Genomic DNA, 27,138 nt, shown 5'->3' on the forward strand with positions numbered 1-27,138 from the left:
GGTAGGGCTCGAACTCACAAACCCATGAGATCATGACCTGAGCCGAAATCAGATGCTTAACCGACTGAGCCACTGAGGCGCCCCTGGCCATCACCGTTTGTTATTTTAACTGATTTCTTTGACGGTGAAAGTCCTGCTTCTCATGATGTACATTTGTAAAGATGGTTCTATCACCATTTCATCTCTTATCGCATTTATACACCAGGCACGCACATCTGGAAGGAGGACAAAAACAGGTCTGGGTTTGATGTGTATCAGTGATTGAGTTGTATTAGTTCATCTAACAGCTCAGGGGAGAATTGTGTCCATCAGTCTGTTGCTGAGAAGACACAACCAGACAGAATTCAAGAAAACTGGAATTTGTAATTCAAGAAAACAGTGAATTATGAAAAGCGATTTTCACATCTGCAGGCAGAATGCTGGCCTATCACTCGCTTTCTGCTACTCACAGCATCACTTGCAATTAGTACACTGTTGTTGGTGGGTTCTTTTAAACAATTTTTTTTAAGTTCATCTAGTTATTTTGAAAGAGAGAGCAAGCAGGGGAGGGGGAGAGATAGAGGGAGAGAGAGAACCTCAAACAGGCTCCACGCTATGAGTGGAGCCCCATGCTTCGACTCATGAACCATGAGATCATGACCTGAGCCGAAACCAAGAGTGGGAGTTAATCGACTGAGCCCCCCAGACACCCCATCAACCAGCACACTGTTCCCATCTAATTTCATTTCTCCTCTAACTTAATAAGGTTTAAAAGACAAAAGATCTTAATCTTTCTAAATACCATTTTCCTGATTATAAAAGTAGTCTGTGTTCACTGTAGAACATGTTGAAAATACAGCAATGTATCTGAGGTAAAAATCTTCCATTACTCAAGCTCTACACGTGGAGAGGGAGCCTACATCATTGGTGGGGGGTGTGTCCCTGGACGGATCATTCTAAATACCTCTTTCTGTACAGATTTTTTTCACTTTATATCATAGAGAACATTTTCTCATAGTATTGAATAGTTATTTGGTAACAGAGTGAATGACAATAAATTGACAGTTCATAAACACGCTTATATATGTAGCAACTTAGTACATGGTAAAAGGCAGATTACTTTATCAAAGAAAAGATATTCCATTCAACGAACGGTATTTTTGACAACTGGTTAACCTTTTAGAGACCAACAAACACAAACTTCATAGGGATAAATACCTACTGTATAACTTATGCAAGATTATACTTGAGAACATTTAAGATTCAAATACGTAAAATGAAGTCCCAGGGAACGCAGAAGAAGGAAATACACATAGGCAGCCTGACGCTACGTACCAAAGCTTTTAAAAGGACGTTTTCTGTTTCGGGATTTATCAAAAGAATGGTCATGAGTTTCTTTCCTCATCAGAAAGATGTGAGCTACCTGCCATGAAAAAGTGAGACTGCGCATTTGTAAGCCAGATCTTCCACGGTTTTCACGGAGCTTCTTTCTCAAGAAAGCACTTTAGATCACCTCCCTCCCTCCACATCTTGCTTGTTTTTAGGATCCACACACAACCCAAACACACTGACTATTTCTTCAAATGTAACTGAGCAAACCTTCCTGGAATTCGTTATGGAATGTTTTAGCTTAAGAGTTATTAAACAGGCTCAAGTTTCTGGGATTAGACCCCGGCGGCTGAGATGTCTTCCACCAGAGGTCAACAGGGAAGGCAGAAGCAATGCGAGGTCAGCGCGTCTTGTTAAGAGGGTGGACCCAGCGGAAATTATTTCACAATATCCGCAAGCCACTATGCAGCACATTACACACTTACACAGAGCTGTAGGTCAATTACACCTCAGTAACAGTGAAAGGGAAAAGAAGGTGAATAAAATTCCTCTTTGGGTGAACATGTTACTGATGACGTAACCACCGTCACGATTCCTGGGGGTTTCTGGTGTGTCAGACATTGTACAAAGCATTTTGCATCCATTACCTGATTTAATCCTCACAAGTCTGCAAGGTAGGCATTATTACTCTCATTTTAAAATGAATGAAAGTGAGGCTTAGGTAAGTAGCCTAAGAATATAGAACATTCGGGGCAGGGATACAGAACTTGAATCTAGTCATGACGAAGTGTCAGATGGACCCAAATCAAGGGACACTCTGAAATATCTGATCGGGTGGCACCTGGGGGGCTTAGGGGTTTGAACTTCTGACTCTTGATTTCAGCTCAGGTCATGATCCCAGGGTTGTGGAGCCTGCTTAAATTTTTCTCCCTCTGCCCCTCTCTCCTGCTCACACTTGGGCTCTCTCTCTAACATAACATAACATAACATAACATAACATAACATAACATAACACATAACATAACATAACATAACATAACATAACATAACAGGTCTGGAGTCACTGAGAACTGCCAGTGTCATGAAAGTCAACAGAAATATGAGCAAGAGTTTGAGTTCAAAGGAGAACAAAGAGACATGCCATCAGAATACAATACATGATCCTGGACTAGACCCTAAACTGGAGAAAACAGTTCTGTAAAGAACATTATTGGGGCAACTTGAAAAATTGGGATAAGTGCTATAGATTAGATAAAATATTAATGTTAAATTTCTTGAATTTGGTAACTTACAGCGATTACCTAAGAATATATCTTTGTTCCTGAGAAATGCACATTGATGAATTAGGGACAAAGGACAGGATATACTCAACTTACTCTCAAATAGTTAAGAAATCTACATGTATATTAATATAAATAAAATTATATAAATACATTAGAAAGAGGATAAACATATGTCAAACATCAGAAACTAGTAAATTTAGAGAAATATATATGGGAGTTTTCAGTTAATCTGTTAACTTCTTTGCCAATTTGAAGTTATTTCAGGGTACATTTTTTGAAAATCCTCAGCAGTATTTCCAAAGGCAGTAAAGATTTCAAACTTAATTCTGATAGAGTAGAATCAGGTCTTATTACCATAAGTGAGTGAATGGAGGTAATAAAATTTGGAGCTGCAAAAATTCTCATTTCATTTGTCTTCAAAGCATCTTAGTTGGGCAGATACTAGTTTCACTGTATTGTGTAAATGAAATGCATTTTATCAAATATTACAGCAGTAAAAAAAAAAAAAAAGAACCAAAAAACTTTACGGCTCCTTTTTAAAAACCAGAGCCTATCCAACAATTTAAATGCAGTACTAATCATTTTATAATGAACTCCTCATAATGTTCGTTTATTTTATGAGCTAATATTAAAATCAGCCACATCCCTTACAGAAATTCCCAGAACAAAGTTCTGGCTATATTCTTTCCGCAAGGTTCTTTAGACTCCATCAACATCAAATGGGATTTCATTATTATGTATTTATGTAAACATGGATTTGGAGTATAAAATGGCTATTTAAAATTCAGCTCAGCTAGCAGAGAAATAAGCAACAAAAGATTTTCCTTTTAGTGCCCAATGATCTTCCAGCCCCTGGAGACAGGCTTTGCCTTTTTATACTTGTAGCAATATTTACTAATATTGCCAGACTGGAACATATTCTTTTCACTCAGGTTTAACACAAAATAAATCTACATCTAATTTCCTAGGCAATTTCACATCCATCTTAAAACTCTTTAGGCAAAACACTCTGGGTAGGTATGTGCAGCCACTGAGAAAAGAGATTTGGTTTTATACTTGCCTCTCAGAAATCTTACCCTCGAGTCTATCAGAGAACCCCTTTTGTAAAATAACTCAAAATGGCAATTTTACATGAACAATTTCCTAATGAATAATTTTTAAGTAAAAGGATTTAAAATTCACATATGAAAGATTATCATCTAACATTATTTAAGTCAAGAAAGAATTTCATAGAATATTGTGATCTGCACCTGTTCTAAATTTTCTGGGTTACATGGTTTCTTTCTGGATGTGTCTTTTTTTCTTAATCAACTACAATATTTCTGGGGTAAGTAAATATGTTATTAAAGTCCTTATATTAGTGTTTGCTAAATAAAAATTATTCAAAGAATCAACTATTGAAATCCACCCCAACCTCAGTGAATTTTTTGATGGCATTGACTGCAAGGAATAATTTTGTTGAAATATCTCTTACTGAGGACTGTGGTGACCATCCTACTTGAGATGGCAAATATCCCTCCACCCTACCACCCCGCTTCCCTTAGCCTGTTCCACTTTATCCAGAGCTCTCCTCACTTTCTAAATTTCTTGTCCACACTCCCCACCTCAGAATACAGGCTTCACGAAGACAGAGATTTTGTTTCTTCTCCACGGTTTCCCAAATGCTTCGATTTTGCACGTGTATGTGGCAGAGGTGAAATACAGAATCAATCAACCAATCAAATGAATAAATGGTACGTAATTCTCACTTTACTGAGGCCACAAATCTGACTTTTTACAGTTAGTATGACAAGGGGAAGGATGTGCAGAGCCTAACATTTCATAGGACCTAACATTTAAAGGCACCAGTTAATGTGCTAGATTATTTACATATTTAACATTCAAATCAACCTTGTATGATAAGTAACTATTATAATTTCAGTGATATTGAAACTGACAGCCAGAGGGCTTAGATAGCTCCCTGAAGGTAATGGAACCAGTCACAGATTGAAATTCAACCTGGTGGCTCAGTCGGTTAAGTGTCCCAACTTCGGCTTAGGTCATGATCTTGCGGTTCGTGGGTTCGTGCCCCGCATGGGGCTCTGTACTGACAGCTCAGATCCTGGAGCCTGCTTGGGATTCTGTGTCTCCCTCTCTCTCTGCCCTACCCCTGCTCATGCTTTGTCTCTCTCTGTGTCCAATAAGCATAAAAAGAAAAAAGAAAAAAAAAAAGAAATTCAAGTCACGTATGTCTGGGCCTGGTACCCAGCATTTTTTAATACACCACATTACCTCCTGAGTTCCTATCTAACACACATCCTACAGTTAAATGAATTTCAGGGTCAACATCGCATGTCGTAGGATGCTTTCCTGAGAAAGAGTTTCTGAGACTGATCCGTGTGTGGGTGGTTTACTGTGGACAAAGTGCTCAAGAACAACACCTGTTGAGGTCAAGGAAGCAGGGCTGAACGGAGGGAGAAGATGAGCTGTGATAACAGGTGCCAAAGAGGTCCCAGCCGATCCTACCAGAAGCAATGGAGCTGGATGGTCCTACAGAGTTGTTCTAGCTGAGGCCAGGGGATTAAGACCTCAGTCAGCATTAATCAGTATTGAATGCATCCAGGGAGGGAGTATAACCACGAGCCCTTGGGCCACCTGTAGCTTCTTTGCACCAAAGACAATGCCTAGAGAGTGACTGAGCTGTGACTGCACAGTAATTAACTCTGTGGACAGCTGGAGGGACGATACACTGTCACATTTCCTCTGTCACCCAATAGGAAAAAGTAGCTGCTGATTAACTCAGAGGGAGCCCTAAGATTCTGTGTATTTTACTTTTGCTATTTCTCAACACAATGAAACCTCTTATCCAACTAGTTCATGAATTAAATCTTAAGTCGCTTGCCTCCATTTCATGGGTTTCCGAATAAGCATATTTTGAGGGGGAAAGAAAATTTATTACTCTGTAGTTCTATCTTCACAGATATTCTACATTGAAAAATCCAACAAAATGATTCAATATATATTTAGGAAGCTTCTAGAAGGGTACAGCACATTTATTTTGTTGGATGCAAAGACACGACGTGGTCTAGCCATTAACAGATGAGGATTAATTTTTGCTGGATAACTATGGAAGGAACATCATGGAGGAGACTTTTAAACTATATCAGGAAGGATAAGCGGGACCTTAGAAGTAAATATCGAATGCAGAATGAAAAGGCACAAAGCCAAAAGCAATGCTACAACCAAATATGCCGAGACACGGGAAAAAACCAAACATGGTACAAGTTTTAGGAATGGTCAATATTGTAGTCCAGACTTCTTGAGAGCTTAGGTCTTTACTGTGGAATAATAAAAGGGAAGTCCAAAGAAAAAAGTCAATCTGAAGCTGTATCAGTGGGTCTTGAAGTTCAAAGTAATGAGTGTGTTTATTTTGCAGGCAATGGGATATGAATGAATACTCTTGGAGAGCTGTGACATCATCACAGCGGCTTATGTATACGAGCGTGCCCGGGCACAAAGCCTGCCCTGGCATTTACAGAGCGGAAGGCAAGACTGTAAACGAACACCCCATAAATCTAATTATGTCAAAGTATCCCCCTACCTTTGCAAATATCCCTCCGTAATAATCTGGAAGGCTAAAGTCAAATTGTATTTTTTGTGGTCTTCAGATTCCCAAGCATGGACCTGGAATGGGACCATGGCACCCGGTGGCCCGAGTCTCCCATCTACCAGCTTGCTCCTACCTTCTGCCAAACCATAAAAGGCCGACACATCCAAATAGAGCAAAGCCTTGGTTTGTGAGCATAATTCATTCCAGAAACGTGCTTGTAACGCAAAGCACTTGTACATCAGAGTGAATTTCAAGAACCAATGGTTCAGTTGTGATCATGTGACATTCAGTGTCATGTGCTACTCCTACCGCAAGACATCGCTCGTTTATCAAGTTAAAATGTATTAGAGACGTTTGCTCATCTCGTGGAACACTCGCAGAACAAGTTAGTCTCAATCCAAAGTTTTACTGTAATGTACACTTCCTTCTTCCACCCCAGGGAAATAGCCGCTCTTGCCGCTGAGGGCACACAGCTGGAGTAACCTACCTCTACTAGAAAAGACTCAGGCAAGAACCCTCCCAGGCCACAGTAGGACAAGGAAGTCAGGGGTCTCAGGCTCCGGAAGGACTAGAAAGGGATGTACAAGTTCCAGCTGGACATATATCGCTGACCCTGAGGACTCTTTTGCCTTTGGAGAGAGCACAATGAAGGAGGGTCAGAATGGGACCAGCTAAGCTTCCAGAAATGGCCCCAGAACAAGGCTCCTATGTGCCTGGACCTAGGGATGTGGGGTTTATGACGTATCAAGATATGATGAATAAAAAGACCGATCCAAGAGTGTAAGTTACAGGTAAAGAAAAGATCCGTATTACAGGGGGAGAAGTAGTCACAGAAAGAAATGAATGCAAGAAACACCATGGAAGAACAGAAAATAAAATGTGTCCAAATATGCAGAAGGAGCGATACAACAGAGAAGAGGCTTGTGCAGAGATGGTCCTTAACTTACAAACTCGGGTGACTACAGAAATGAAGGTATTCTTAACACAGGAATCTGCATCAAGGAAAAATAATGCATTTGAGAAAGAAATAAAAATTCTAGACAAGACTGATCTCCCACAGTATTTGCCTGGATGTATATGCAACTCTATCCTTAGGGGAGACGCAGAGATCCATGATTCTTTCTCTGAACCTAGAAACGAACAATAAAACTATAAATATAAAAGATCTCATCAATCACTTAAAATTATTTCCCATTTTCCACAAGCACATATAGCGTTGCCATTTTAAATAAAATCATTCAGCTAAGCAGCGCTTCCCAGGATATTTAGACATTGCTAGAAGGAGAAATTTTAAGATTTATATTCCAATTCTTAATGACTCATTCTGCTTTAGCAAATGGAAAAATAATGATTTTTTTTGTGGCTGGTGATAGAATGATTTATCCAGTCTTCTTCTGAATAAAACTCCCAGTTAAAAATGGAAATTAATAAAAATAAATAAGGTCTATGTTAGTCCCAGGTATATGCCAGCTGGATTAATGTCCTCAGTGCTTATCGGGGGCACATAGAAAAGTGGAAAACATGGGTTACCTTACAAAAGTGTGTGACCTGTCATGTAGGAACCTAATACGGATATGAAATATCAACGTTATATCAGAAAATGCTCTAAAACCTGTAATTTTCCACGATCTCAAATCCTCACTATTCTGGAGTATGTCTAGGAGCAAACAATTTTTTTTTCCAGATACTTTTAAAATAATTTATGATTAGGGGCGCCTGGGTGGCTCAGTCGGTTAAGCGTCTGACTTCGGCTCAGGTCACGATCTCATGGTTCGTGAGTTTGAGCCCCACATCAGGCTCTGTGCTGATAGCTCAGAGCTTGGAGCCTGCTTCGGATTCTATGTCTCCCTCTCTCTCTCTCTGTGACCCTCTCCTGCTCACCCTCTTTCTCTGTCTCTGTCTCTCAAAAATAAATAAAAACATCAAAAAAAATAATTTATGATTCTTTTAAAAATATTCAGGTACACATTTACAATTCCTGACTATTTTTGTCTGGGAACACAAATTCAAAAACATAAAATAAAATAAAATATTCTACTTTTCCAAGATAGCAAACCCATGTTTCTAAGGGAAATAGTGCATATGGATGGGGGTGGTAGAAAACCTGTATTCTTCTCATGGAATGTTTGTGGAAAATGTTCCTTTTAAAACCAACATGTTTCCCCATATGGGGAGCAGGTCTGCAGCAAAGATGTTGAGTAGACCGTGAGAGAAGCAGTCCGCCATCTGGGTGCCAGGCTACTGTCAGCCTGAGGGCACCACTAAGATCAGGCACTCAGGAATATTCTAGAACACAAAGGAACAGCCATTACACCTTACAGGATAAACTCTCAAAACCCACAGACCTGAGCTGTAGGATAGTTTTAGAAGTGCCGAAAGGGGAAGGGGGCATGATAGATAGGTGCGTTATCTTCACGGTCATGTTCAGTTATCAACAGAAAACACGGGCTGAAGCCAAGATGAAACCACAAGTATGTACATGACAGTGAGCCTCTGTCACGTAAATCGTGTTGATGGGTAGAGGAGAAATACACTGAATACCTCAACAGAAGAAGAACGAAGAACGGGGGGTGGGGGGGGGCAAGGGCAGCTACATGCTTTTCCCTACATCCTGTGGAAAGGGAGACGGCCATGAAATGACACTGCCTTGTATCGAGAAGCCCCCACACCGCCCGTCCTGCCCAGTCTGGTCACTGGTGCATGTTTCCACAGTACGGGGCAAGGGCTAAAAGACCACAGGGAGTTCGTTGGACTGGAATCCCAGCTTCTCTGCTTTATTAGCATTTTCACCTTGCACAGGCTACTTAACCTCACCGAACCTCCAGTTTTCTCACATGTGGCATGGGGCTAACGGGGACTAAGGATAGAATTATCAAAACAATGCATGTGAGAGTATTTAGCACAATGCCTCAGAGGGCAGAAAATCTGCCTGGTTTACCTTTATTATTTTTGTCAATTTATTTATTTTTGAGACACAGAGAGAGGATGTGCTGGGGAGCAGGAGAGGGGCAGAGAGAGAGGAGAGAGATAGAGAACCCCGAGCAGGCTCCACGCCGACAGCACGGAGCCTGGTTCAGGGCTCCATCTCATGAACTGTGAGACCATGACCTGAGCTGAAATCGAGAGTTGGACGCTTAACCGACTGAGCCCCCCAGGCACCCCTGCCTGGCTTACCTTTAAATACCTCAGTGTCAAAGAGTAAACAGTTTTTGCTAAGAGTCAACGCACAACTCACTTTAACAGCAACATACAGGTGTACTGGCTTAACTGTTTAAATTAACAGTTTACCTTACATTTCCTAGTGTGGGATAGGAGATCACTACTGGTTCAGATGACTTTAGGCAATACGAGAATAAACACCTTTTGTAATTCTGCCGCTTCAGGAGTAAATTCTGTCTGCCCTCTGCCTTCCAGACTGATAATCACAGAGTCTAAATCGACCAGAGACCAACACACAGCCAAAAACCAATTCCCAAAGCCAAGATCCTTTTGGCTTATCCTTGCCTGCATGCTTTGGGTAACCGATCACTTGACTTGTGCAAAACTCCACCGCGGGACTTTCCATCACTACTCCTGTCAGAGGGTTTGCTGCACTCCTGGCTCTCTAAATACATTACCTAACACCGCCTGGTACTGGCGAGTGAGGTAAAGCAAGTTGCAGAAACATAGTGTCATTAACAGACATTCTGCAAATAGGAACGCGGAAGCCCTGAGCCTTCAGAGCACCGAGTGGGGGTGAGTGGGTAATGACCTAGAGGAGAGTTGGCAGGTCCCTTGCTGACACTTGATTATATCCAGGACACTTCACAGATTGTTCAGTGAGTTTGAAAACACTGTAACAGTTTTACTGACATAAAACTGACATAAACTGCAAACGTTTAATGTACACAATTTAAAAACTTGTGACATTTACTGACACTCACGATTCTATTACTGCGCCCAAGGTAATGAGCATAACGCACCCTCCCCAAAGGTTCCTGACATCGCTTTATCATCTCTGCATCCCGCCAACCCCCATCCCCGGTAACCCCTACTCTGTTTTCTGTGACCACAGATTAGCTGCCATTTTCTAGTTGTATAGAAATGGAACCATACAGTATGTACTTTTTATGTGGCTTATTTCACTCATTATCATGATTTTAAGATTCCTCTATATTGGTGACTAAATCAAAACTTCATTCTGTTTACTACTAAATAGTACTTCATTGTATGGCTAGCCCAGGATTTGATTATCCATTCAAACGCTGATACACATTTGGGTTGTTTCGAGTTTGGGACCGTTATATAGAAAGCTGTCATAAATGTTTGTGTCCAAGTCTCTGTCTTTACGGAACCTTTCATGTAAATATCTAGGAATGGAGCGGCTGAGCACATGGCAGCTGATATGTTTCACATTTCAAGAAACGGCCGAACTGTTTTCTAAAGTGGTCATACCATTTTACATTCCCACTAGCCGTGCATGGGAGTTCTGTCTCCACGTCCTCTTTAGCACTCGGGATGGTCAATCTCTTAAATCTTAGGCATTCTAATAGCTGTACAGTAGTATTTCATCATAGTTTTTTTTTTAATTTTTATCTATTTTTTTTTTATAAAGTCATTTTTTTTTTCAACTTTTATTTATTTTTGGGACAGAGAGAGACAGAGCATGAACGGGGGAGGGGCAGAGAGAGAGGGAGACACAGAATCGGAAACAGGCTCCAGGCTCTGAGCCATCAGGCCAGAGCCCGACGCGGGGCTCGAACTCACGGGCCGCGAGATCGTGACCTGGCTGAAGTCGGACGCTTAACCGACTGCGCCACCCAGGAGCCCCAATTTTTATCTATTTTTGAGAGAGAGAGAGCATGAACAGGAGAGAAGCAGAGAGAGAGGGAGACATAGAATCTGAACCAGGCTCCAGGCTCTGAGCCGTCAGCACAGAGCCCGACGTGGGCCTCGAACTCACAAAATGCAAGATCACAACCAGAGCCGAAGTTGGACACTTAACCAACTGAGCCACCCAGGCGCCCCTATTTCATCATGGTTTTAATTTGCATTTCCCTATGACAAATCATGATGAGAAGATTGCCTGCTTTTTTAATGATCATTTTCTCTTCATTGGGGAGATAACCTGTTCAAATCAGGTGTCTTTTAAAAATTGGCTTTTTTTTTCTTATTAGAAATTTGAGAGTTTCTTAATATATTCTGAAATCAAGTCCTTTTTCAGGTTATAATTTACTTTCACAAATATTTTCTCTTGTGCTATGGAGAGAAAGTATTTTCTTACTCCTAATAATGTTTTTTTTTCAAGAATAGAAATTCTTAATTTCAATGATGCCCAATTTTCCACTTTTATGGATGTTTTGCTATGATATATTAAACAAAAGTCCTTAACATTCATCAACATTCATCAACATTAAACGAAAGTTCTCAACATTCATCTCCTATTTTTCTCTTAAAGACTTTATAATTTTGGTTAGGATAGATTTTAACTGAATTTCCATACACGGTTCATGTAGAGGGCCAATTTTTTTTTTAACTTAATGGATATTCAGTTGTTTTAACACCACTTGTAGAAAATGTTGACCTTTCTTAGCGAATTGCCTTCAGACTGCTGTGGAGAATCAACCGGTCAATGGTAAGGACTCAGTTGTGTACCCCTACCCCAGCTCATGTGTTGGAACCCTAACCTCCAATACGATGGTATCCGATGGAGCTTTTTGGGAGATACTTAGGTTTAGATGATGTCATAAGGGTGGAGGTTTTATAAGAAAAGCCACCAGAGAGCTTGCACTCTGTCCCCACATGCACACGACCAAGGAAATGCCATGTGAGCACAAAACAAGAAGCAGTCACATACAAGCCACAAGAAAAGTCCTCCCAAGAACCCAACTATGCTGCACCCCGATCTCCAACATCCAGCCTCCAAAACTGTGAGAAGCTCTTTAAATACTATTTAATTTTTTTTTTTTCCAACGTTTTTATTTATTTTTGGGACAGAGAGAGACAGAGCATGAACGGGGGAGGGGCAGAGAGAGAGGGAGACACAGAATCGGAAACAGGCTCCAGGCTCTGAGCCATCAGCCCAGAGCCCGACGCGGGGCTCGAACTCCCGGACCGCGAGATCATGACCTGGCTGAAGTCGGACGCTTAACCGACTGCGCCACCCAGGCGCCCCTCTTTAAATACTATTTAAAATGTCCTAAATTGTACTCGCCCTAATGCTTGGAGTATGGGGTAAGACAGTTACCACACAGCATATTTTTTTTCTGAAATACTCCCACTCACATTTCACCGTATGAATGAGGCATGAGAACAATGTGAGGCCAAACATAGCTGGAAATGCTCATTTTGTGTGGCACAGCCCTCATCAGAACACCCGAGTAAACATTACGTTCAAAGATAATTTTTGGCAAGAATATTCAGAGTGCTTTCAAACATTTTTTTTTTCAGGCATCGCAAGTGATTAGAATAATAACAATGAGTCTAAGCAATTAAAATCTTTGTTGCCTACTCAAAGTATGATTTATAACAAGTCATTTTTCTTCTACCCTGTATGAAAGAAAAATGAAGAAGCAATCATCTAGACTTGGAAGGAATAAAAATGACAGAGACACAAAACAAGAGCCAAGTTCATTAACAAGAACATTAACTTCAAATGAAACATTTTGTATCTGTTTTTGAAGAGATTTTCAAATTTACATTATATTTTCTTATCTCGTGGCACCTAAAGGAAATTATTTGTGTGAATGGCATGTTGGAAAATAACAATGAGGGACTGAATTGTTTTGTAAGTAGCTCCATTTCCAGCATTGAAAACGACCTTATATTTAAGGCAGTAGGGATAAAGAAAGTCATTTTATAGAAAAATACTGAGACACCCTGATGTTTCCCCAACCATCTATGAAAATTTGATCCCTTTTATGTAAACAATCGCTCATATACACAGGCATAAAGGCTTCATCTACCATGGAAGTCCTCTTTTATAAATCCCCTTGCATTTAACAGGATTTTTCTAAGCAATCTATTTCTTAATTTACCTAAAACTAACATATCTTGGGTTGCTGATCAGTGACTGACAGTTATACTAAGCTAAATCAACCACTAACAATATTTGAATCTACAGTGTGGGCTAAAGTATTAATAAGAGTATCAGATAAATTCAAGGAACAACAACAAAATACTATTTCGTGCAACTAACTTTATATTCCAGGGGAAGGTGTTTTCAGAGAAGTTCAAAGATCATGTGTTTGAATTTTGTTGATTATCTTCATTATTGTCTGTGGAAGCTAGGCCAGAGGCATTTGCATGCTAATATCTGTAATTTAGGATGTGTGTGTGGGAAAGAGTTGTGCATATGTGTGTGGGGGGATGTGTGCGTATATTTTATATTAATATTGTATATTAATATTGTATATTAATATTTATATTAAATCAAGATGTGATTTACATCAATCCTCTGATGGGGTCCTTGACATCAAAACCTAATGAACCACTGTATCCCAGGTATCTTTATGTCAAGGTGTGAGAGGATATGTACCTATCATGAGTAATAAATGACTTCAGAGGAACAGACAGCTTCTATATACCTGAACACTTAGGCTCTGTGCTGTGCTAGGCTGCCACGTTTTAATATCCCACTTGGGGCTTATTATAAGTTTAGTTATTCATCCATGCCAGGAGGGACTATAATCATGAAAGATCATTCAGTGGAAAATGCCTAAAACTAAACTACATCATAGGGATGATGGGGACACTGGAGATCTCAGTATGACCAGAGCACAGATCATGAGGCAGGCATGTGGGGGATGAGACTGCAGGGGTAATCCAAGAACAGACCTCCCAGCTGGGGGCATCACAGGGAGCCCTTGAGAAGGAAAAGTGACAGGAACCCATTTGTTGCAGAGAACGTTGTGGGTTGAACTGTGTTCCCCCAAATGCAATGTTAAAGTCCTAAGCTCCAGAACGTGTGAATGTGAGCTTATTTGGAAATATGGTCCTTGCAGACATAATCAAGTTAAGATGCTGCCATATTGGATTAGGGTTGGCCCTAAATTCAATGACTACTGTCCTTGTAAAAAGAGAAAGATTTTGAAACAAAGACATACACAGAGGGGACACAGCCATGGGAACACAGAACCAGAAATTGAAATGATGAAGCCATATGGCAATGATGCCAAATATTGCTGACAACCACCAGAAGCTAGGAAGGAGGCATGGAACAGATTCTTACCCAGAGCTTTCAGAGAAAACATGGCCATGGTGACACCTGTATTTTGGATTGTTAGCCTCCAGAATTATTAAAGAGTAAAATTCTATTGTTTTAAGGCTCTCAATTTGCAGTAACTTATTATGGCCCTCGTCAAAATTAATAATGAGGAAGTGTCATAACCATAGTAAGTGGAGTTGATGCAAGGTACACAAGACTGTACACAGGGTGACCAACTGGGAGGAACAACATTAGTCCAGCTGACACCACATCATGGGGGCACTCATCAGAACAGTGGCAGTGAAAACAAGACAAAGGTGATGTTGATAATTACTTAGAAGGCACAGTCAACAGGATTAGAGATCAGTGGTATAGGGATGTCAAGACAGGAAAGAGTCAGGGATGATGCCCAAATTTCTGGTTTGCAAAGCAGTTATTACAAGAGACTACTTGGCATAGATTTGCCTGGGAAGAGAGACAATGTGAATGTATTTGCCCAAGAACCATTTGAGGTATCTGAGTGATATCTAAGTGGGCAGGCCCCATAGGAAACTGGGTCTGGAACTCGGGAAAAAGTTTTAGGATAGTGTTACAGATATGATAATGTGGCTATGGCACTGTGGGCTTCTGCCACAGTATCACTCAGGACACTCTAGTTTAATGACCTGTTTACCTGTAAATTCTCAACATCAAAGTAAGCTAGTACCCGAAAACAGAGAAAACGACTTCTTTTGATCAATACTGCTCTCCCCAACAGGCCATCTTGCAGATGGAGTAGTGGTACCAATAAAGTGATGTTGGTTCTTCCCAGTCAGCTCTACAGAAGAATTGGCCCTACATACTGGCAGTTTTTTAGCTTTGAACTTTAGCCACAGATCCAAGATAACAGGAAAAAATCCCACTAGATAATTGTGCTACATCTTACATGGATTACCAATTCAATTCTCAAAAGAATAATCTTTGCTAGCTAATTATAATCATCACTAAGACAAAAGAAACAAAACAAAACCCCTGCAAATCTCCAGTGCTTTGCAAAGAGAAGGGGCCTAGGTTGGAGAAATGAGCTGGAGCTGGACAGGAGAGCCCATGGGGATGGGTGGAGAAGGCTGACTATGGTCCAATCAAGATAGCAAATGGGATGAAGCCCTTCACATAGCCAGAGTTCCAGAGTATTTCTAAACATGAGCCATAAGCTTTAGAAATAACTCTCTCTGGATGCATTTCAGAAAGAAGAGACACATGGAGACTGAAAGAGAAGGGGTGGAAAAGCACTTATGCAAACAGCAGTGAAAAGAAAGCTGGAGTAGCGATACTTACCTTAGACAAAATTGACTTTAAAACAAAGACTGTAACAAGAGACAAAGGAGGACACTACATAATTATAAAGGGGATAATCCAACAAGAAAACAAGAGTAAGTATTTACGTACCCAACATGAAAGTACCCAAATGCATAAAGCACCTCTTAACAAACATACAGGAAGTAATAAATAGTAATACAATAACAGTAGGAGACTTGACACTTCACTTACACCAGTGGAGAAATCATCCAAACATAAAATCAAAAAGGAAAACAGTGGCTTTGAATAATACACGGGACCAGATGCATCTAAGAGATGCATTCAAAACACTCCATCCTAACACAGTGGAATACACATGCTGTTCAAGCGCCCATGGAACATTCTCCAGAATACATCACATTTTAGGGCACAAGTCTCAACAAATTCAAAAAGATCAAAGTCATATCACACATCTTTTCTGACCACAATTCTAGAAAACTAGAAATCAACCACAAGAAAAAATCTGGAAAGAACACAAATACATGGAAGTTAAATAAGATGTTACTAAACAATGAATGGGCCAACCAAGAAATAAAAGAAGAAATAAAAAATTACATAGAAATGAAAATGAAAACATAACGGTCCAAAACCTTTGGGATGTAGCAAAAACTGTTCTAAGAGGGAAGTTTATAGCAATACAGGTCTACCTCAAGAAGCAAGAAAAATCTCATCAAACAACCTAACCTTACATCTAAAGGAGCTGGAAAAAGAACAAACAAGACCTAAAACCAATAGAAGCAAGAAAAATAATAATGATTTGAGCAGAAATAAATGAAACAGAAACTAAAAAAACACCCCACCAATATAGCAGATTAACGAAACCAGGAGCTGTTTCTTTGAAAAGAGCAACATAATTGATAAATGTCTAGCCAGATTGAACAAAAGAGGAGGAGGAAGAAGATGGCTCAAACAAAGTCAGAAACAAAAGAGGATAAATAATGACCAAATCACAGAAATATAAAGGATTACAAGAGAATATTATGAAAAATTATATACCAACAAATTGGACAACCTAAAAGAAATGGATACATAACTAGAAACATAACCTCCCAAAAGTGAATCAGGAATAAAGAGAAAATTGGAACAGATTGATTACTAGCAATGAAATTGAATCAGGAATAAACTCCCAATACCAAAGTCCAGGACCAGATGGTTTCACAGGTGAATTTGACCAAACATTTAAAGAAGAGTTAATACTTGTTCTTCTCAAACTATTCCAAAAATAGAAGAAGAAGGAAAGCTTCCAAAATCATTCTACTAGGCCAGCATTATCCTGGATACCAAAACCGGATAAAGATGTTACCAAAAAAAAAAAAAAAAAAAAAAGAGAACTACAGACCAGTATCTCTGATAAACCTACATGCAAAAGTCCTCAAAGTATTAGCAAATCGAATCCAATAATACAAGTGCCATTACCACGATCAAGTAGGATTTATTCCCAGGATGCAGCACATCAACAAAAGAAATAATAAAAACCCTATCATAATTTCAATAGATACAGAAAAAGAGTGTGACAAAGTACAACTTCCATCATGAGGAGGAAAGACCCTAAACAAAGTCAGTTTAGGGAACATACCTCAACATAATAAAGGTCATATATGAAAAAACCACAGCTAACATCATACTCAATGGTAAAAAACCGAGAGCTTTTCCCTTAAGATCAGGAACAAGACAAGGATGTCCACTCTCATCACTTTTATTCAACATAGTACTGGAAGTCCTATCTGCAGCAACCAGACAAAAGAAAGAAATAAAAGGCATCCAAATTGGTACGGAAGAAGTAAAACTTTCCCCATTTGCAGACAACATGATACTATATATAGAAAACCCTAAAGACTCCACCAAAAAAACTATTAGAACTGATAAATGAATTTACTAAGGTCACAAGATACAAAATATACAGAAACCCATTAGATTTGTATATACTAATAATAAAGAAACAGAAAAAGAAATGAATAAAACAGTCCCATTTACAACCAAAAAGAATAAATCCCAAAGAATAAACTTAACCTAAGAAGTGAAAGACCTGTACTCTGGAAACTCTAAAACAATGATGAAAGAAATTGAAGATGACACAGACAAATGGCAAGTAATTCTGTGCTCATAGATTGGAAGAACCAATATTGTCAAAATGTCCATATTACCAAAATAGATTTAATACAATCCCTATCAAAATCCCAACAGCATTTTCCACAGAACTAGAAAACATAATCCTAAAATTTGCATGCAACCACAAAAGACCCCAAATAGCCAAAGCAATGTTGAGAAGAACAATAAGGCAGGAGGTATCACAATCCCAGATTTCAAGACATAATCCAAATCTGTAGTAATCAAAATAGTATGGTACTGGCACAAAAACAGACGTACAGGTCAATGGAACAGAGTAGAGAACCCAGAAATAAATCCACCGTTTATGGTCAAATTTTTGACAAAGAAGGCAAAAATATACAACAGGACAAAGTCTCTTCAACAAAGAGACAAACTGGACAGCTACATGAATGAAACTGGGCCAATTCCTTACACCATACACAAAAATAAACTCAAAAAGTATTCAAGACCTAAACTCACCTAAAGGTGAGACCTGAAACTATAAAAACGCTAGAAGAGAACACAGGCAGTAATTTCTCTGACATTGGCTGCAGCAACATTTTTCTAAATATGTCTTGAGGTGAGGGAAACAAAAGCAAAAGTGAACCACTGGGACTACATCAAAACAAAAAGTTTCTGCACAGCAAAGGAAACAATCAACAAAACTAAAAGACAATCTACTGAATAGGAGAAGATAATTTGCAAATGACCTATCTGATAAAGGGTTCATATCTGAAATATATAAGGAATTTATACAACTCAACACACATAAAGCAAATAATGCAATCAAAAATGGGCACAGGACATAAATAGACACTTCTCCAAAAAAGACATCCAGATGGCCAACAGACATGTGAAAAGATGCTCAACATCACTCATCAGGGAAATGCAAATCAAAGCTGCAATGAAATATCACCTCACATCTGTCAGAATGGCTAAAATCAAAACCACAAGAAACAACAAGTTGGACAGGGATGTGGAGAAAAAGGAACTCTTGGGCACTGTTGGTAGAAATGCAACCTGGTGCAGCCACTGTGGAAAACGGTATAGAGGTTCTTCAAAAAATTAAAACAGAATTACCATACGATCCAGTAATTTCACTACTTGTATTTACCCAAAGAAAACAAAAACACCAATTTGTAAAGATATATGTACCCCTCTGTTTATTGCAGCATTGTTTGAAAATAGCCAAATATGGAAGCAACCCAAGTATCCAATGCTAGATGAAAGGATAAAGATGTTAAGTGTGTGAGAGTGTGTGAGTGTGTGTGTTTGTGTGTGTGTGTGTGTGTTACAATGGAATATTACACAGCCAGAAAAAGAATGAAACCTTGCCAGTCACAACAACATGGATGGATCTAGAGGGTATAAGGCCAAGTGAAATATGTCAGTCAGAGAAAGATAAATACCATATAATTTTACTCATATGTGGACAACAAAACAAAACAAAACCAATGTACAAAGAAGCAAACCAAGAAATAGACTGTTATTTATAGAGAACAAACTGGGTACCAGAGGAGAGGTGGGTAGTGGGAGAAATCAGTGAAACAGGCGATGTGTATTAAGAATACATTTATGGTGTAACATATAGTGCGTGTATGTATGTATAAGGTTTGTAGTAATGTACAGAATTGCTTAATTGCTACACTATACACCCGAAACTAATGTAACACTGTATGTTAACTACCTTGGAATTAAAATGAAAAAAAGAAGGAAGGAACGAAGGGAGGAGGAAGGGAGGGAAGGAGGTAAAAGAAAAGTGCTCACCCTCTCTCTGTTGGTCCAAGAGATTTTCCCTGAGAGAAACAGAAACCCAAGCCGAACACCTGGGACATGAGATCTCTCTCCTATCTTCATGGTACAAGGACATGAAGCTGAAGCCCATCCTCGCGATGGCAAAAATGAAATAGCCACGAAGACATGGCCCTGACCCCAGGGAATGTGGCAGTCTACCAGCTCCGCTCAAAGTGGGGGAGCAAAAAGACAAACAAAAATGAAATGAAACCTCCCCAAGCTATAATAAACCACACAATAAAACAGGAAGGGTCTGCAGATGTAAGAAATGTTAGGATCTATACATCAAAGTGAAAGTAACACAATTTCAAGTAATAGTTTAAAAATAACAAAACAAAACAAAATATGAACAGGAAATAATACAGACAGACATGAAGACAGATCGCTATGCACAGCTAACATGATTTACTTATCTAATGAATATCAGTTTATTATTATCATTCTACCCTACATGCTATATACATTACTTGGCTTATTAATGACCAACTGTATGTAGCCAGGTACGATTAGTCCCATTTTACAAACCACGAATCTGAACTACAAAGAAATGAAGGGAAACAAGATCACACACGTTATAAATGCGAGGGCTGGGATTCGAACCCAGGCAGGCTCATTGCAGAGCTCACTAACCACTGTGGTGTGCCAAGATGAACTTCTAAAAGTCATATTTAAAAACTAATCACTGGGAAACTCCTCCGTGGATGGGTCGAATTTAAGACTTGATGCAGGTGAAGGGAGAGAATTGCCCAGATCCCATCACAAAGGTAACATGGAATGATACAGAGCAATAAGATACAGATGTGAGAAAATAAGGCAAGGATGGTACACTGAGGAGTTGAAACCTGGAACATAGGGAACCCCCAAGTGAGAGATTAAGAGAAAGGGGGGTGAAAGAGAGTATGCAGGGATAATGCTTAGAATTTTCTAGAACTGAGGAAAACTATATTCTCAGGACCAAAGAATACAAAGAGTGATATGAAGGAAAAGAAAACATATCTGCCTCTAGACAACGTAGGAAAAAGTGCACAACATCAAAGACAAAGAGATAGCGACCAAAGAAAAAGGCACACGACCTACAAAGGAACAGTGATTTGACTCACTGCATACTATGGATGCCAGAAGACAGCCGACTTGCCTTAAAATGCTGAGGATAAATAAATTTTAACCCAGATTTCTATGCACAGCCCAGGGCACATATAGGCAAAGGCAGAAAGTGTAAACAGATAATCTATGAACAACTATTAAAGAATAAACCCAAAAGGAATGCGCTGGTATAATAATGACTAATTAGTCACAATAATGACTAATACCTAAGGATTTACCAACCAGGTGGAGTCATAGCCTAGAAAACTAGAGAGAAAATGGTATGAGTGGTTTGAACACAGGAGAATCCTTGTATCATTCAAGAGAAGGACAGAGCTACGGTTAACATTACATACTAGCCATACCTATTACAAATCTAAAGTTAATCATTAAAATAGAAAAAGGGAAAATTTCTAAATAAGGGATGGCAGAAATGCAATTCGCATGACAGAAGGAAAAGAAAGAAAATGACATATTGGTGCAAAATCAAAGAGAGATTTCAGATGTGCAAAAATTTAAGACAAATAAGATACGCTTACATACATGTATGAATAAAATATATATAATACATTATAGACACATAAGCAGTGAGGGTGTACATGGCCAACCTCAAGAGATGATGGTGGGAGGGAAAGAATGAAAAGGATACCAAAGAGCCTTGAATTGTATCTATCATGTTTTATTTCCAAATAAACACATGAATAATGATCACATTCAAATATGGCAAAGTATTGAAGTGCACTATCCAGTATTCTATCCTTTGATGGGCTCTCATTTTATTAATTAACAAAAGAGAGAGGGGGGAAAACAGGTTCAGAAATGTTAATTCACCTTCCCAAGATCATGGTCCTTGAGGGAAGAATCTGGGGAAATACAGACATGGCTTCTTCTTTTTTCCATCAACAAGGACAGACCTAGCACATGACAATGGTGTTCAGAAGACTGGAAATAGCTAGGAGGGTTCCTGGAGGGAAGGGCCCTCTGGCAGTGGCTTGTTATTAAATGCCACCATTTAACAGGGTGACACAGGGCTGCATTTGGCATCCAGTGGTCTGTTCCAGCTGTAAAGAGGCAAAATCCCAAGGGAAGCAGAGGCTGTGACCTAAGGAAAGCTAGAGATCATCTAGTTCAATGGTCTCAGTTTACAAATTCAGAACCAGAGACCCAGAGAGGTTAAGTGGCTTGCTCAGAGTTATATAATCGGTGAGTGGTTGACCTCACATGTAATGCTGTGCCAATTATACCAAGCATTCTAAACTCTGGCCAAGAAGTAACAGAGCCTTCTTGGAATGACAACGGGGACAGGGATCACCGCGCTGAGGCTATTGCTGATGACAGTGAAAACAAGATGGTGGCAGCACTGATGACAGCAGCTAACTTTCTTTGAGCGTAATTTAAATTTTAGGCACTCATTCAAATGCTTTATAACAATCCCCTTGATTATTCCTCTCAACGACCAAAAAAAGAGTCAGGTATAATCACCACCTCCATTTCTGATTACAGGAGAACCTCTGAGGGTCTCATGATCTGTCAGTGACAAGTGGACCCTAACCCATGTCGACTGATTTCTGAGCTTGAACTCTTACCCACATGCCACGCTGAAGACTCAAATGTCAGGGGGCAGGGGGCAAGGGGCAATGGGAGCTCAGCCCGATCTGTCAGGTTCCACTGAGTCTTAGGTGTTTTTCCTATTACCTCTGATGCAAAGTGTGGGTGTGGCTTAGAATATGACACCATCTGATGCCTGTGTGAATTCTGCGTGGTTTCGAGTCAGGTGTAGAGCTTGAAGCCACAGTGAGTCGGAGTGGGATGGACTGACTCATGAGTTACTGAACTACACCTGCAGTAATTTCTCTTAAACACAAGTATAGTTTTCGTGTACATAAGGAAAGAGCACTTCTGTCAAGAGTACAACATTTTGCCCTCTCTCTGGTGTGGAAAAACTATTATCATGGCCAAAAAAAAAAAAAAATAGTGACTGAGCCAAAGAATACAGAATAATTTGCTTCATGTCAACCAACAAAAGTGAAAGCAATCCATGACTTCAATACTTCCGGTAATGAGATGCTATTGGTTAATGGGGTTAATGGATGTTGATGATATAGATTGTATCATATCTATGACTCGACTGTCTCCAGAGAACAAGGAAATGGAGCTTGTTACTTCTAGAGGCAGAACTCGAAAGCCAAGTTCTGGAGTCAGGGGGCCAAGGTCACATCGCAGCTTTGTCATTCAATTATCTACCATGGGCTTACCCAGTACTCATATTAGGCACACTAAAATTTAAAAATAATGGTCAAAAATTCATGTCAAAATTACCAGTATTTTAATGGTCTGCTGGACATCCTTGAGAAAATAAAGCAACAATTCCCAGTACGTATAAATTTTACATGAGTGAAAACAATGATCTGAAAAGCTGTTATGGACACACAGAGATCGCTGACTATGTAATCTTTCTTCCAAATATAAAAATGATATGATTTGCCAGGAAGCACAGCTATTACTCAAAAGGATACATAGTGCCCAGAAGCTTTTCTATCTCAAAGTAACATAAAATTTTACAGTTTTTAGAGGGAAACAGGTAAAACAAATCAATCTGATTTGTGAACGGTTAGAGTTTCTTGTGCGCAACAATGAAACTCAAAGAAAAGATCAAAAAGGAACATAGATACTCAGGGTGAAAAACAGGTTACACCTATGGGACATCAAAACATTAAAAAAAAAAAATAAGGAAGTAAGAAGGGTTAACCTAATAGGCTTCCTTTACTGAATTTAGATAGATAGAAATCACAAAATGGCAGCTCACAGGTCAAATCGTTTGCAGAAGTGTTTTGTTGTTGTTGTTTTGCTTTGTTTTTTTGTTTGCAGAGCTTTTTTTTTTTTAAATCAAGTTACAAAATCACATTTCATATTTGTTTTCCCAAAACCTAAGTTTTTTTCTGCTTAAAAAACTGTAGCAATGAGCTAGTGGTCAGTAATTGCTGTACTCTTGACGTAAGGGCTTCTACTTACCCACCTCACTTTACTCATTTACATTACCAACCTGCAACCCTTGTAGACAAGTGAGTTCATAACCCTTTCCCCACCGCCAAACAGATCCAAGCAGAGAAAGTGACCGATCCCAAGAAGTGATTACCTGATTAGGCATCATTAGAGAGAGGCTCATGTTTGTTTGTTCGTTCATTCATTCATTCATTCATTCATTCATTCATTCATTCAGTAAATGCATGTTGAGTATCTGAAAAGTACCAGATACTGAGCCCAAATCAGAACGTAAGTATATGGACTTCTTTCCATCAAGGCAACACGCAGCAGTAAGATGTATGTAATAAAGAGAAGTGAGAACAAAACATTGATGAATGGAAATCACATGAGAAATTCTAAGAAGTGCTAACAGTGACAAGGGTCCCAAGGAAGGGGAATTTGAAAAAGGAAGGGGTGGTCCACAGAGTAAAACTATGGCTGAGAAGCGACAGAAAAGACCAGACAGAAAAGAAAGAGCATACTCTGATGCAAGTAGCAAACCCCTGGTGACATGTAAGAGGGCACTTAGAGGAGGCTGAGAAGGCCGGGCTGAGAAGTGAGAAAGTAAGAGCAAAGGGCACAAGAAAGAAAGAAACTGCTGGAAGAGAGAGGGGGTGTAGGGCGACAGCGGGGGTGAGGAGACAGTGTATGGAGGACTGAATATGGACAAAAGAGAATTTGGCACCAAAAAGTTCACGAGAATAGCCATATGCTAGAATGAATTCAGTCTAGACGGAATACCATTAAATGTTGACCTCAGAGAAAATTTGGTAACTTTTCCATAAACTGTATCTTCAGGGTCACTTTTTTATTTTTTTTTCAGGGTCACTTCTTAAGACACATTCTAGGAAGGGGTTACCACCACCGAAGCTTTCTTTAATTGGCACCAAAATTCAGTGGCAATAAGCTATCAAGAGGAAATCTGTCAATTTCCAGTTATGTTTTATTGTCTGGTGTTCCACTTGTGATCTCAATCAGAGACGATTGAAAACGTTTCTGTTTCTTTGGCTCTGTTGGAAACGACGTTTTTCACACAGGCATTTAATCTTGGACCAAAGGAATCAGGTGGCATTATTCTCTAGCATCCTCTACAGATAATCAAGGGAAAGAAACATTCAAGTACCAATGCTGTCTCTGCCCGTTATACTGAAAAGCTAGTGCCTATCGCATTCTTTTGTGCGTGTATGGTGAATATGGTATTTCTTCCGACTTTGCTGTTGGAAAAAAGCGAACGGGAAGTACATGCTCATCAGATAAGGATCAAATGAACCGCATACAAGAAAAGAAAAAAAGAAAGTCAAATGCATTTAGTTCTATTTGGTTCTGAATCTTCATTAGCTAATGTGGTGTACTTAGGAGGACTTATCAGATCCGTTTCATGTCTATAGCTGTGAAAGGGTGGGAAAAGAAAAAGAAAAGTTGCTCTGTGATTGTGGCTTAAAAATGAAAACTCCCTGAGTTATTTCTTCATAGCAATCTTTTTTTTTTTCAACGTTTATTTATTTTTGGGACAGAGAGAGACAGAGCATGAACGGGGGGGGGGGGGGCAGAGAGAGAGGGAGACACAGAATCGGAAACAGGCTCCAGGCTCCGAGCCATCAGCCCAGAGCCCAACGCGGGGCTCGAACTCACGGACCGCGAGATCGTGACCCGGCTGAAGTCGGACGCTTAACCGACTGCGCCACCCAGGCGCCCCTCTTCATAGCAATCTTAAACAAAATGCTTCTAATGTAATTTTTAAAGGAAGGCATAATTTGAAATGGAAGCAAAACTCAGTGTTCCAAATATTTTGGGAACGAATTACAGCCTATTGCGGTTCCTCTCTAGCAGACGCTCCTGCACCTGGAATTTGATACCAAAATAAAAGTTTATTGGTTATTTCTGATTCAAGTATGTATGTGTGTATACACACACACATACCCTGCACTGAGTTTTGAAAAGTCTCATCTATATATACTGATCATTCAGATGTGTTGTTTATTGGAAAACAAGAAGAGAATACCCAAATATATCTGCCAAATTTGTCATGCATTCTGTAAAATGTGTAGTCCAAAATCAACTGGGTTTTTCTTCCATAGTATATGGGAAGAAATCCCAAGTGCTTGCTTCTCAAGGCTTTACAAGTAGAATTTCCGGGACCTTGCAATATACGTCTCTGGGTCCATCCATGGTTAATGTTCATGCGCATTATCTCCACCACCGGGAGGACAACCACTACCCAGACGTGAATCCCAGCCAGTCTCCACTGCCTTCTGATCCTTGGTTTGTACAGTCGGTTCAGGGATTTCCAAATTCTCAACCAATCACCTTCCTAGGATTCTGAGCAAAACTACCGCACAAAGTAAGCTTAGCAGAGACTTTTCCCTCCCTTTTAGGGTCTTTATAAAGATCGTGGTTACTGAGCACAAAGCTAGGAAATTTTTCCATTACTATAAAAACGTTATATTACAGAAGCTAATCCATTTATCTTAAAGCCTATGTAAATGCATTACAAGTCCACATGGAAATAAATAAAAACGATTATTAAGCCTCCGTGTCTGGTATTAGGATAAACACTAATTAAAGGGCCTCTTTTGCTAGGAGCTCAATATTTAAGACAGGAATTTATGTCATGCTCAAACCAAAAGTGTGTCCGATGTGATCTACTCACCCTTGCAAGGCCTTCTCTCCAAACCAGTCTCCTTTCCCTAAAGTTCTAAGAAAGACCGGGTCTTCACTTGGTGAGTCTTCCCGAGTGACATTTACCTGCAAAGGGAAACAATAAAAGTCTCTATCCACTGCACACACAGATTGATCAAATGAACACTAACCGATGATGTTAATTCCACTTGTTTCCACTTTTAAAGAAAACGCATACATTACCACGAAAAGGACCAACACAATATCACAAATGTCCATGCACATCACAAGAAATGCCCATCAAATACTGTTAGGCTGTTTCGACCTGTTTTCAAGAAGTAATAAATTATCCAGAAATCTGAATTTCACTTAATTCTCATTCCTGTTCTTGTTTCCTACCTCCTGTGAGGCAAGCACTATGAAAAATTAAGTGAGCCTTCCTCCAACCTTTTGTAATGTGTTTATGTGTTTGGGTTTTTAAAAAATATGCATAGCATAATACAGTACGTATCTTACTGTAAGATAAATATAAGTATGCAACTTACATTTTTTTCCCCCTTAACATTGTTTTATTACTTGTTCCATGCTCTTAGATATGAATCTAGTCCATTCATTTTCATGTTCCAGGGCCTTTTTCCATTCTCTGTTTACTCATCCATTTCCTTACAGGTGGACGTTTATATTGTTTTTGCTGCAGTAAACATGTTTCTACACACCTCTCATGCACGTCCCCGTTCCACGAAGACACGCTTGTCTCTTCCACTCACAGGTTAATGAAGCCTTTTTAGAGGTCCCTAACCCAAGACAGTCCTTAAGGTCCACATGCT

General features: G+C 39.5%; 1 protein-coding gene across 6 annotated transcripts in view; it reads right to left on the reverse strand.

The window, feature by feature from the left end:
• Positions 1 to 27,138, reverse strand: part of PRKG1 (protein kinase cGMP-dependent 1) — a 1,255,886-nt gene that overhangs the window by 187,646 nt on the left and 1,041,102 nt on the right. For all 6 annotated transcript variants that reach the window (XM_047825015.1, XM_047825014.1, XM_047825016.1 and 3 more), the window contains one exon: positions 26,343 to 26,437. In XM_047825015.1, the coding sequence (XP_047680971.1) occupies positions 26,343 to 26,437 (95 nt within the window). The remainder of the gene's footprint in view (positions 1 to 26,342; positions 26,438 to 27,138) is intronic.

Source organism: Prionailurus viverrinus, chromosome D2 (genome assembly GCF_022837055.1).
Source record: "Prionailurus viverrinus isolate Anna chromosome D2, UM_Priviv_1.0, whole genome shotgun sequence".
NCBI lineage: Eukaryota > Metazoa > Chordata > Mammalia > Carnivora > Felidae > Prionailurus > Prionailurus viverrinus.